At 34.9% G+C, this 14,536-nt stretch overlaps 1 protein-coding gene across 1 annotated transcript in view; it reads right to left on the bottom strand.

Annotated features, from left to right (window-relative positions):
* WDR49 (WD repeat domain 49) overlaps window positions 1-14,536 on the bottom strand; it is a 146,178-nt gene that overhangs the window by 112,700 nt on the left and 18,942 nt on the right. Inside the window, 3 exon segments of the mRNA XM_061192758.1 lie at window positions 2,429-2,603; window positions 3,463-3,639; window positions 6,942-7,382. Of these exon segments, the coding sequence (XP_061048741.1) occupies window positions 2,429-2,603; window positions 3,463-3,639; window positions 6,942-7,382 (793 nt within the window).

The raw sequence follows: 14,536 nt of genomic DNA, 5'->3' as shown, positions 1-14,536 counted from the left end.
AATTTTCCTAAATGCTCTCTACATCAGGTCTGCCCAAATTTCCTCAAAAACCTTCAATGCTTCACTGTTTCATTTTTTCTGTTAAATGTGAACTTGGCCTGGTTGCCAAGATCTTCCAACAGACATCCAACAGGCACAGTTATGTCCTTAATACTCCATCTCTGATCTATTCATGTCCATCTCGCCCTCCATTATTGTGCCTACTTGTCTACCCTTATTTATGTTCACCATGCTCTCTTTTTTTCCCTCTACCCATCCATCCTTCAAATACCACCACTCACCCTTGAAGCTCTTCCTCATGTCTTTTCCTGCTTAAGAATTACAATAGGAGTCAAAATCTTGTTTATATGATTTAGTAGTTAATTTTCAGTACCATTGTACAATGTTCAAATACATGCTTTTATATTAGTCTTTAATTCTTACTTACCTATTAAGTTTTTTGAGTTAAGCCTATAATTTATCTTTCTTCCACTGCCTCCAATGCCTAAGACAGTTTTAAAGCACATAAAATATAAATAATTGTCGACTGATTTAAATAAGCGGACTAAAGTAAATATATTTTTTCAGCTATTCTTCCAAAGACTATTCGCTTGATTATGAGTTTTAATTCAAAGAGCTAAGACATATATAATCCAAATTAGATAACAAAGATCCCTAATTTTTTAATATATATAAAACTTTTCTGTAGCCAATTCCTAATTGCCGTGGTTTAGAGGCTAAACTCCAAAGGTGGATTCCTTAGGTCATAAACATGAATATCTACTGCTGATACTAAACTAAGTTCGCATATTCTTTTGTCAGTAGGTAAAAGAACTACAAATCAGAATGATGTTGGAAATATGATGAGCAATGAATTCACATTGACCTAGAGAAAAATTCTTGTCCTGCAACTTAACAGACAAGAGCTCATCAGCAGATTACTTCACCAGTAGGGTTGGTTTTTGAGAGGTTTAAATGAAATTGTGACAGAGTCTAGAGTGAGAGCTTTTCATTCTCTCCCTGAGTGTGAAGAGAGTATTTAGACACTACTCATATTCAGACAAATGATCTCAATTTTAAAACCTTGTTACATCCCCAACCTTTTCAAAAACAGAATTCTAGTAGCTTTTTCTCTGTATTTATTCATATTAATTTAAGGTCATGGCACTCAAACTAAACTTCAGGGAACTTACTACAAGCAGATTTCAAGAACTATAACTTTACTACTGTGGTCTTTTTAGTCTTTAGTTTATGTATTAAAATATCATGCTTGTTTGGAAGCAGCTGTAATATCTCCCTCACTTTCAAGGACTCTCTTCACTTTCTAGTACTTTCTTATTTCCACGTTATGAAAACATAACACATAATTTTGTGCCTGTCACACATAGTGGATGACCAAAAAATTTTATCTTTTGGTTTTCCCACAATTTATATCATGCCAGAATTACAGGATAGGTAGAAAGTACCAAAGACATGGTATGATTTTATTGAAGAAAAAAGTACAGAACCTATAGTTCATCATGTGGGATATTATTATTGTAGGTCATGCATTAAGGAATTAGTTCCAAACTCCTAAAACTCAAAGAGGGCAAAACTACCATAAAAGCCAACTGTTGGGTCCATTTTGACTATCTCTTCTTCAAAGAACATTAGGAATAGACCTACAATATAACAATGAGATTGACAGTTTCCATTCCAATCATTATTGGAATGTAGCATTATTTAATGTAGCAGTTTAGAAGTGAGAAAAATACCATAGTCCTTAGTGTCTGGACCAAAGGAGGTATCAGAGCAGAAACTGCACATTTGGATCTTAAACCATCAGATGCAAATTTTGTAAAAAATTAGGCATATTGTGAAACTAACAAACTCATTGTTGACTAGGTTTTAAGAAAGTCCTGGCCGTCCATAGATGCTGTTTTATAACATAATCCTATCACGCAGAAAACTGCCACTCAAGTACTCTAGATCAGAGCAACTCAGTCATTATATCAAAAAAGAGAAAAAAGAAAAGAAACTGAGAAGAGTCCATTCTGAAGGCAGTCAAACTAATACACTTCCCATGAGAATATAAAGAAAGCAAGGGAGTGTTTTGAGGGTACTTGTTAAATTCTTTTATTAAGTAGACCCAAATGTGACTAAACAAAATTAGTTTAGGATCAGAGTTGGGGTGAAGTTAAATGGATTCTGTGACAATTTTCTCCCCTGTCTTGAGATTTCTTGACTTCACAGTTCGCCTGAATTAATTGTATGAGGCATAAATTTTAGAAGGAAAAAAAAGAAAGAAGTAATTCCTGCTAGTGTGCAGGGGATAGCAGAGTCCAGGTCAAAACCTCCAGGGAATCAATGATTAGTTTCTAGACTTGAACACTGTGTGTGAAACATTTTCATTAAGAATGTAAATGTAGGAGTCTAAGGTGACTCTTTCATTGTTGTTTAAATTCAGTACCTTGTCTGACCCAGTCTCCACAATGAAGTTTGTGCCCTAACGTATAGCAACATTTGTGATGTCCAGAGCACAGCTCTCCCCAGTTAATGGTCACGGTTGCTTCTTCATCTTCACATGCACCAGCAGGATGCTCAAAAAGGGAAATCAAGGCCGTTGTGAAAGCAATTACTTGAACCTTGAGAGAGACGTTACAAGAAAAACAAACATGGGTAGGGTAACTGTTGCAAGAAGATTCTATGTTCTTTATGATTAATAAGGAATAGGTATTGAATTAACAGGCATTTCTTTAATATTATTTAAAGGTTGCAGGCAGTTATATTGAAAGACATGACCCTACAAGGTTGCTAATGCAATTACCAAGGGCATTTTATTTGTTTGCTTTTATGATCTATTTGTCATTAAAAACAGTAAAGATGAAAGGCTTACATAACTATGAGTGGAAATTGTTCAAATTAGACTATTTCAGCATTCACAGGCATATTCTACTGTCGTTCAGTAAGAAGTCATTTTTCAGAGGTCGGGTGGAATTTGATGGGAAGACAGAAATCATTGTATGCAGTGTCTGGGGTTCAGTGCTGCTCTCTCTAATGCACCTATTCCTTTGTCACATGAGACAGGAAATAAGCATTTCCCAGGAGCTTGCTACTGAGAAGCCTGAAATCTTATAAATGAAAATGTGAACAATCAATTTGAAAGAATTATTAGAGATAACTTTAGACATTTAATATTAAATGTTTATTAATATTGGGGTCTAATAGATTAAGCATCCTATGGTGAAAAAGTTAGCAAATACTTTTTTCTAAATAAGGAAAATGAGACTATACACAGGCAAGAAAACCACAGGGAAGATTGGTTTTCATATGCAAGGAGAGGAATTATGACCTAATCCATCTTTTTCATGTCCAAGGTGTGTGGCCTTGTAATCTATAAAGTAGTTCAATTAGGGGGTCACATTCATTGTACTCTATTTCTATTTTGAGCTAAGGTTTGATGATTAAATCCATAGTGTTCAACCTTATCCTTCCCCCACTTACCTTTCCGGTTATGTCCCCAAGAGAAAGAATTGACTCATTGGCATCAAAAGGGTCGTACCAATAATCCATGCAAATTGGTGTTCCTTTCAGGCCTTGGAGTTTATATTGACAAGGAAATTCTTCTTTGGACAGCAGATCATAGAAACAAGTCTCTTTTCTTGTAAAAGCCACCGCTATCTAAAGTAGCAAAGTAGAAAATCAGAAAATATTTCTGATGGATTTAGTGAAAACAATATGAAAAGCAGACATGCAAATCTTAGCACCAAATCAGACATTTTCATCTGAGGGTCCTTAAGGTATTACAGAAGTATAGCATGGTGGCACAAATGTGCTTTATTCTAACCAAGTATTCTAGGCAAGATAAAAACTTTCCCATTTGAACACACTTTCTTCCCTATCCCTACTTCACAGACCCCCAACTTCTTCCACTCATGGGAGACTAGGCAACTAATCACAGGAAAGACAAAGACATAGAGGGCTACAGCATCACACAACCATACAGAAACTTTACAAACCATGTTTTATGAGGCAAGCAGAGGCTTTCACAGAAATAAATTGATAAAAATTCTGTAAGTATCCTTCCTAAGTCAAATAAAATCCTAAAAACTATTTAAGAAAGGGTAAATACATTTGTAAATAAAATTGACAAAACTTTAGCTAGACTAAACCCCCCCAAAAAAGAGAGAAGATACACATTACTAAATTCAGAAATAAAAGAGTAGATATTACCATCAACCTTACAGAAATTAAGAAAAGGATTATAAGAGAATACCATGACCAACTGTAAGCCAACAAATTAGATAACTGAAATGAAATGTACAAATGCCTAGAAACACAAAATTACCTAAACTAACTAAGAAGAAATAGAAAATCTCAGCAGACATATAATAAATAGAAAGATTGAATTTGTAATCAAAAAAATTGCCCACAAAGAAAATCCAAGGCCTGGATGGCTTTTCATTAATAAGTTCTATCAAACATTTAAAGAATTAACCCCAATCTTTCTCAAACTCTTCCAAAAACTAGAAATGGAGGGAACACTTTCCAAATCATTTTATGAGGCCAGTATTTCCTAATACCAAAACCACACGAAGACATCACAAGAAAAGAAAACTGCAGACCAATATTCCTAATGAATATAGATGTAAAAGTCTTCAGCTAAATACTATCAAAGAGAATCCAGCAACATATAAAAAAGATTACACACCGTGACCAAGTAATATTTATACCAGTGTAGGGAAACAAAATTTGCCACCTCAAAATGTGTCTCTTTGGCATGAGGATTTATTTAGGTTGATTATTTTTAAGAAACAGAAGATTCAGGAAGTTTTTCTTTTTACCTCCCCCCAGCTGCCTGAAGAATCTGGATAAAGGGCCTGTTCCTAGAATAGAGCTATCACCAGAGATATCTGCAAAGACCATGGGCTAGATGTGATGGCAGAAACTCAGGGTCTGGAGTCCACTCTGAGTCCCAGCATCTCTGTATGGCCCAGCAAATATTTGTATACCAAACATTTGCTTTTCCATCCTCATGTAAATTGCCTTCATCCCCTTTGAAAACCCAAACCACTATCCCAACACCCTCTTTTGTCTTTGCTAAAGATGATATTTAAGGTGAGGACTTTGGACACTTTGGTGAGTTACTCAGTTTTCCTGGGTCCCTTCCATATATACATGTTATTAGACTTTTGTTTGATTTCCCCTGTTAATCTGTCTCATTTCAACTTAATTATTGGACCAACCTAGAAGGGTAGAGGAAAATTTCTTCCTCCCAACACCAGGAATACCAGGTTAGTTTAACGCATACAAATATCAACTAATGTAATACACCATATTAATAGAATAAAGGAAAAAGGTGGTATGATCGTCTTAATAAATACAAAAAAGCATTTAACAAAACCCAATGCATTTTCATGATAAGAATATTCAACATATTAGGAATAGAAAGAAACTTGATAAAGAGCATGTACAAAACAAAACAAAACAAAAACACAACCTACAGCTGATATCATACTTAATGGTGAAAAATTGATTGTATTCTCCCTAAGATCAGAAATAAGACGAGGCTGTTCACTCTCACCACTTCTATTCAACGCTGTGCTGGAGTTTCTAGCCAGGGAAATTAGGCAAGAAAAGTAAATAAAAGGCATCCAGATTGGAAGGGAAGAAGTTAAACTAACTCTATTCGTAGATGACACGATTTATATACAGAAAATCTTAGGGAATCAACAACAACAACAAAACCAATTAGAACCAATAAGTGAGTTCAGCAAAGTTGTAGAATATAAGATTACTTTTAAAAAACTATTTATATTCACTAGCAATGAACAATCTTGAAAATGAATTATCAAAGGCAGTGTAAGAGAAAGAAAAGACAAAGCACAAGCTGGGATACAATATTTGTAAATTATCCATCATATAATTGCATATAACCAGAATATATAAAGAACTCTCAAAACTCAATAATAACAAAATAAACTCAATAAAAAATGGGCAAAGGATTTGAACAGACACTTCACCGAAGAGGATAAATAGTTAGCAAATCAGCACATGGAAATATACTCAACACTATTAGTCATTAGGTGATTCAAACTATCAAACAAACAATTAACAAACTCTTAAAAAAATCATAAGACAGAAATATGTACATGACTGGATATTTGATGATATTAAGGAATTATTGCTATTGATATTAAATGTGATATGGCATTATGGTTATGCTAAAAAGAGAGACTTTTTTAGAAATACTGAAATATTTACAGATTAGATGATTGGATATTTTGGATTTCAATAGAGGGGAGATGTAGATGAAACAAGATTGGCTGTGAATTATAAATGGCTAAGGGTGGATATTGGTTCTTAATGGGATTATCTCTGCTTGTGTGTATGCTTAAATTTTTTCATAGTAAAATTTACCATCTGCTTAATGTAAAATACTAAGAATATGGATTCTTTAAGCTGCATTCTTCCCTCACAAATTGATTTTCCTTTCAGTATGTTACCTTTCTCATAGGTCTAGTTATATGAGGGTATTTGGACTGAATGGGCCCTACCCATCAAAATTAAGAAACTGACTAGTACAGTGGTCAACATCAGATAAGCAGTTCCCTGAAATTGCACTGAGCTGTGCTATGCACTGATATAGCCTCTCAGCTCTGCATACAGATCCCAGACTCTGCTAAAAACTACAGAGTCATAAAGGTCTTATCAGCTAGTAATGCAGCATGGCCTCACTGGGGACAGAGCCAAGAATCTGAGTCACTACCAGCCTTGTTGTTTAAAGGCACACAACAGAACAGTCTGTGAATTGGAGTAACTCACTTGGTTTTACCTGCATTCCCTCCAGGTGAGATGAGAGGTACAAAAGAGTAATGCAGCTCTCTGTCACTGCTAGTGTTATACTTGCTATTGATCAGGAGCCCTGTCCTATCATTTCCCCCCTTTTACAAGCAATAAATTTATTAATAAAGACTCTGTACCTTGTTTACATTTTCCAGAGAAGCCATACTTGTCAGCCACAGGCGTTTAAGATTGTTGGCATCTGAAGTGACGGGAAGCATTTCTTGCAGCTTTAAATTCTCTCCCCAGATTCCTACTAAACCTTCCTTCCTGATGATCAGATAACGACTTGAACTTTTTAAGAAAATTACTTTTTGAATGGTGTCCTTGTGTTTCACTGGGAGGAATTCAAGGTCTTTCCACTGGGGAACCACCATTGCCTTTGCTTGTTCATCTTTCTCATAAAGTGTTAACAGCATAAATGAAGTCAGCTTGTCCCAGTTAATACAGCCATCTTGGGCCACATCCACTTTATCAAAGAGCTCTCCATATTCTTCCTTTGTGCCCCAACCAACAATCTCTGTCATCCTCTGCACAAACTCTTCTCTGGACATACAAATGGTTTGACTTGGCTCTGAGGGCTAGAAACAGGAAAAAAAACAAGACATCAGTGAAAACGTCCTAAATACCAGAGCACTGTGCTACCCCCAAAGGTGGATCTAATCAGCGATTCTTCCAAGATGCAAAGAAAAACATCTTCTACTTTATAATGGTGCTATACTTAAATGAATTGGGGCTGCAGAGCAAATAACTGACAGACCTACAAACTGACATCTTCAATCACAGATGTCCTTATAACTGGCAGAGGGAGATAGGAGAGTCAGAGATTTGATATGATGATGGATGCAGAGGTCAGAGTGATGCAGGGCTATGAACCAAGGACTGCAGGTGACCTCTAGAAGCTGGACAAGGTAAGGAAAGAGATTATCCCCTAGAGCCTCCAGAAGGAAGACAATCTTGACAACACATTGATTTTAGCCCTGTAAAACCCATTTTGGAATTCTGAGCTGTAGAACTGTAAAATGATACATTTGTGAGGTTTATGCTACTAAGTTTGTGGTAATTTGTTATAGCATCAATAGGAAACAAATACAGTGGTTTAGAGAAAATGGGTGAATCCCTGAAGAGAGTTTAGCATAGCCAGTAAAATGATATCACAGTGACACTTTAAACCAAGGGCAAGAAGTCACCTCTATGAACACACCATTACAAAGACAGCAAAACCTTATAAGTTGATTTTCTTTATTTGTGGTAGTTAGGTTCTATAAAGCCCTTGCAAACACTAAATTAGCAGATACTGAACCATGGCTTTTATGGGAAATACAACATTAGGTTTCTGTGAGCCTCTGGTCACAATATTTTCATCGTCAATTCATAATTTTGTTTTATGTCTGTTTCCACTGAAAGACATTTTAATATATATTGTTAATTCATTAACAGTGAATTCATGGCCAACATTACTATAAGTCAAGACTGAGTGAAGCTTATCTAACACACGTATTTTCTCCATAAGGCACAGCACAGCCTTCTTGCACTTAGAACTTTACAGTACACTTGGGGAGCCTTTTTAAACAGTGAGATCACCGAAAAAAGCACAAAATGCAAAAACTTGGCACCAAGTGGAGCACAGATAGAACACTTGTTTACAGTACGAGAGCTGGAATAAGAAGGCAGAGTGTCACTGAGTTTGACCTCAGCATTGAACCGGCACACTGGAAGACTGCAACTTTTTGCCACTCTGTACATGTCTGTGAATGACCATGAAGGTGCCTTGAGTATTGACTTGGGGGTTACAAATAAATTTTAGCAAGTAGGCAAATTCACAAATACAGAATCCGTGAATAATGAGAAGCATCTGTATTTCAAATAAGTACATAGCTTAATATTGATAGGCTGTTTAGCTTAGTGAGCTTCATGATGAGAGGATCTATTTTTCTACTACCTCAGAGCCAAAGAGTCAGAATTGACAGTAAGCACAGGACGGCAGCATATTGTAGAGCAGGTCAAACAATTGTAGGTTTAATCCTGGTTCCACCAGAGACTCTGGGAAATACCGGCAAGTTACTTCACTGTTGAGGCTTAATTCTCCCATCTGTAAAGTGGATATAGCAAAATATCAATCTCAAGAAAATGATTATGAAGGTTAAATGACATATCAGAAAATGCAGAAAAAGCATTTGACAAAATTCAACACCCATTGATAAAAACTCTCAGTAAACTAAGAATAGAAGGAAACTTCCTCAACTTGGTAAAGAATATCTGCCAAAAACATACAGCTAACATCATACTTAATGGTGAAACTTGTAGCATTCCCACTAAGGATCAGGTAGAAGGCAAGCATGTCTTCCTCTCACCATCGCTTTTCAACATCATATTGGAAGCTCTACTTAATGCAATAAGACAAAAAAGGAAGTAAAATTATAATGATTGGGAAGAAAAATAAAACTGTCTTTGTTCACAGATGACATGATCATCTAAGTAGAAAATCTGAAAGAATCAACAAAAAAGCTCCTGGAACTAAGAAGCGATGATAACAAGATTGCAGGATACAAAATTAATATACAAAAGTCAGTAGCTTTCCTATACACCAGCAATGAACGAGAAGAATTTGATATTAAAACCATAATACCATTTTACATTAGCACCCTCAAAAATGAAATACATATAAATCTAACAAAGTGTGTATGAGATCTATATGAGGAAAACTACAAAATGCCTATCAGCAAAGTCAAGAACTAAATTATTGGAGAGATATTCCATGTTCATAGAGAGGAAGACTCAGTATTGTCAAGATCTCAGTTCTTCCTAAGATAATCTATAGATTCCATGCAATTCCAATAAAAGTCTCAGCAAGTTATTTTGTGGATATTGAAAAACTGACTCCAAATGTATATGGTGAGGCCAAAGACTGAGATCAGCTAACACAATGTGAAGGACAAGAACAAAGTTGGAAGCCTGACTCTACCCAACTTCAAGATTTATTATGAAACTGCAGTAACCCAGACAGTGTGGTATTGGCATAAGAATATAGAACCAGATCAATGAAACAGAATAAAGAGCCCAGAAATAGACCTATATAAACACAGTCAACTGATCTTTGACAAAGGACCAAAAGCAATACAATGGAGAAAAGATAAAATCTTCAACAAATGATGCTGGAATAACTGGACATCCACATAGCAAAAAAATGAATCTAGACACAGACCTTATACCATTCACAAAGATTAACTCAAAATGGATCACAGACCTAAATGTAAAACACAAAAGTATAAAACTCCTAGAAGATAACATAGAAACAAACCTAAATGACCTTGAGTTTGGTCATTTAGGTTTGTTTTTAGATGCAACACCAAAGGCACAATCCATGAAAGAAAGAATTCATAATCTGGATTTCATCAAAATTTAAAACCTTCTCATGAAAAACAATTTCAAGAGAATTAGTAGACAACCCATAGACAGGGAAGTATTTTCAAAAGATACATCTGATAAATAATTCATCCAACATATACAAAGAATTCTTAAAGTTCAACAATAAGAAAACAAATAATCCAATTAAAAATGGGCCAAGGACCTTAATAGATACCTCACCAAAGAACATATACAGATGGCAAATAAGCATATGAAAGGATGTTCCATATCATATGTCATCAGGGAAATGCAAATTAAAACAACAGGGATATGTCACTACATACCTGTTAGAATGGCCAAAATCTGGAACACTAACAACAGTAAATGCTGACACAGATGTAAAGTAACAGGAACTCTCATACATTGCTGGTGGCAATGTAAAATCATAGAGCCACTTTGGAAGAGAGGTTAGCAGTTTCTTACAAAATTAAACATACTCTTACCATATGTAGATCCAGCAATCACACTCCTTAGGATTTACTCAAAGGATTTGAAAACTAATATCCACACGAAAGCCTGCACACTGATCTTTATAGCAGCTTTATTCATAATTGCCAATACTTGGAAGCAACCAAGATGTACTTCATAGGTGAATGGATAAATAAATTATAGTATATCCACAGAATAGAACAGTATTCAGTTCTAAAAAGAAATGAGCTCTCAAGCCATGAAAAGACATGGAGCAAACTTAAATTCATGTTACTAACTGAAAGAAGCCAATCTGAAAAGGTTACACGCTGTATGATTCCAACTACATGACATTCTGGAAAAGGCAAAATTATGGAGACAGTAAAAAGATCAATGGTTGCCAGGGATTAGAGAAGTAGAGGACGATGAATAGGCAGAGCACAGAGAATTTTCAGGGCAGTGAAACTACTCTGTATGGAACCACATTAACGCATACATGTCGTGATACATTCGTCCAAACCCATAGAATGTACAACACCAAGAGTGAACCTTAATGCAAACTGTGGACTTTGGGTGAGTATGATGTGTCAAAGTAGATTTATGAGTTGTAACAAGTGTACTACTCTGGTGGGGATGCGGATAATGGGGGAGGGTATGCATGTTTCAGGGTAAGGGGTATATGTGTAATCTCTGTACATTCCCCTTAACTTTGTTGTGAACCTAAAACTGCTCTAAAAATATAAAGTCTTAATAAAAAAGGTTAACTGAGATACCACGTGTGTGAGAACTAAGTATTCAAGTGTTTAATAGAAGTTAGTCTAAGCTTTTAATTAATTAAATTAACTTTCTGAGAAATAATTGGTATCTAGCCATTTGAACTACTCAGAAGTCCATTATTCTTATCTTTGTTAAATTATTTTTAGACTAAAAAGTTTAGATGATGGAAATTTTTCAGTGACCCAGATTTTAAGAGTACGGAAAGAAACCTGATCTTAAAAACACTTCATTTGAGCCCAAACTGCAAACTGTTTCTGAAAGCTAAGTTAAGTCGATCTTGTTATTTTAAACTATTATGTAATGACATCAATCAGCCTCTCAAATCTATATCATTATCCCTTTAACAAAAAGCACTTTAAAGCCAAACCTTAAAGTATTTTCTTCCTATAAGTTTGTAATTTATTTTTATTTCTACGAACAAGAAACTGTTCTGACTGACAAATACCAAGACAATTTCTTTTTTACATTCTAGAATATGGAATGGCAAATAGACCATAAACAAAGAAGAAAATAAATTTTCTTCCCCGAAGTAACATATACGGTCAACTTTATAATTTTCTGCACATTGATAATGCCAATATGCACCGGGGGAAAATTTGAGAAATACTTCCAATTTATGAAATGTGACAGAGAATCACAATTGTATGACATACTTGGCAATTCTATTACTAATTGTTCACTCACTAGCTTTTTCTGCTTTTAGTTTTAAAATAAAACCATGGTTTTACCATGAAAATCCTTCATTCTAAATAAATATGCACCAGGGAAGTCCCACATTAAACAATTTTATTGAAGCAATATTTATTATTGTTGAAGACACATCCACATCAAGTTAAATTCACAAGCATATATTTATTCTAGCTAGGGAAATATTAAGAATTTATGAAATTGGATTTCATTATAAAACATAGAGCATAAAATAATGCTCAGTCCCTTCAACTGAAAATTTAATTAGTATGGCTTTAACAAAACCTTCTTCCCATAGACAATTTGTTCTAAATTGAATGTAGGCCTTCCAAATAAAAACTACCTCAATCTTTTAAAGTATACCCTTTCACTCTCATTAGTTGTGATTCTCTGTCTGGTCTTTTTGAGTAATAATTAGTACTCCTGCATCTATTAGAACTCCTTTTCTAATAAAATTGAAGAGTGAATGATCCATTAGAAAACGTATTCTCATTCAGCTCTTTCTAAGATGATGTTAACAAATTTACTTTTCTATGTCTATGTAACTATGAGTAAGAAAATAACCAGCTATGGCCTCTCATTGTTCTTGCAAGGAAGCTAATATACTCAGACTGTCTGGCTGATTATCTCAGCAAGCACGACTTTAGACCTTTAGAAAATCTTCCTGTCTTCCTGAATCCCTTTCAAAGAATATTCTAAAAAATCATCTCCTTTTGCCTAGAAAGCATTTTCTGCAGCTACAGTCAGTTCTTATGAGCTGTCTTTAAGAAAAAAAAAAAAGCATGAACTCTGTTACATTCGCTTCAGCTTTTGAGCTTTGTTAAGTTTTGGATTTCACTGTAACTTATATAAAAACTGAGCCCTAAGCCTAAGCACAAAATTCTGAAAATATACCCTTTTTAAGAAACTTGACAGCCCTTTTTTTCACCAAGAAGAGATCACGTACTTTCAATTAGCAATATATGAGTGTGCCAACACATTTAAAAATTATTTATTTTTTGCATAAAATAACCCTTGTTTACTATAGAAAAGACAAAATATAGATAAGCCAAAAATTAAAATCCTCCGTAATGCCATCAGCCTACCAGACTTGTTCCTAGACAGAAACAGAAATAGCTGTGCATTATTTACCAAATGGTGTCATGATTTACATACCTTTGTGTGCTGCTTTTTCCATTTTACATCATACCATGAAGCTATGCCTTGTATAATATATACTGGTCTTTAACATCATTTTAATGGCCACACAATATTATATGGAAAGGCATAAAATTTATAACCCCTGTTAATAAAAACTTCAATTGTTCCCAATGCTTTCCCGTTTCATATAAACAACCCTGCAACAAACATTCCTGCACATACATCTTTGCTTGTTTGCCCAATTATTTCCTGAGGGAAATTCCCTAGAAGCAGAATTGCTGAGTCAAAGAATTTGCACAAGTTTTTGATATATTTTGCCAAATCTTCCTCCAGAAGACTCAACAAATTTACATTTCCATTAACAAAGTATGAGATTGCCTATACCTCACCAAGCTGGGGTATTCTCATTCTTCTTAAGGGTCACCAACTGGTTTCTAAAAAATAGTTCTAGGAAGGCTGAACATTGACATACTTGCTGGCAAAACAGATCAAACATTCCCAAAGCAGACACAAATCTTTCCAAATCTGCCGACTCTTAGAAATGTTGTTTATCTTTGTTTTTTCCTTAACTTTTTCCTATAGCAATATTTTATAATGAAATGAGGGAAAAATTTTTTTCTTTTTTTTCCTACTCTGTAAACAGGGAGTTTCCCAAGACGAGAATACAAGTCCTACTTTAAAACTACAAAGGGAGCACAATCCAATTTAGTCAGAAATCTGGGTATTTTCTCCTTTGTCAAAGCTGATAGTGGGTTAACATGTCACTGACCCAAGTTTCACAGCCTTTATCCATTGTTGAGTATTTACTTTCAGATTCTGAAAATTAATGTCAAATGGCAAGTTGTAAACCACTTAGAGAAGTATTTCCATCCATTGATCTATTTATTAATGAATATATATTGAACATGTACATCATACAAGGTATCATGAGGTAGATTTATTTATTCATTCATTCAACAAACACTTATTAAGTGCCTTCTCCATGCCAAACACTATTCTAAGCCCTCAGCACCAGCTCTGAACAAGGTAGTTGAAGTCTATGCTCTTCGAGTACTTACATTGCAGTGGGGAGCCCAGGGATGCTGCTCACATTGAATGACACACGGCTCTAGGTTACCAAAAGTAAAAAAAATCACAAGAATCACACTAATTATTGCTTTTCCTAATTTCAAACTGAATTTAGGACTTAAACGTGTCAAAAACATTCCATGAACTGAAATCTTGTGTGGACCAGAAATCTTTCTTAAGTCTGAAAAAAAAAATTTTTTTTAGATGATTAAAATTCTGCAGTGCTTCTTTTTCTCTACATAAAAAA

This window comes from Eubalaena glacialis, chromosome 6 (assembly GCF_028564815.1).
Source record: "Eubalaena glacialis isolate mEubGla1 chromosome 6, mEubGla1.1.hap2.+ XY, whole genome shotgun sequence".
Taxonomy (NCBI): domain Eukaryota; kingdom Metazoa; phylum Chordata; class Mammalia; order Artiodactyla; family Balaenidae; genus Eubalaena; species Eubalaena glacialis.
This window is presented reverse-complemented; position numbering and strand designations above follow the sequence as displayed.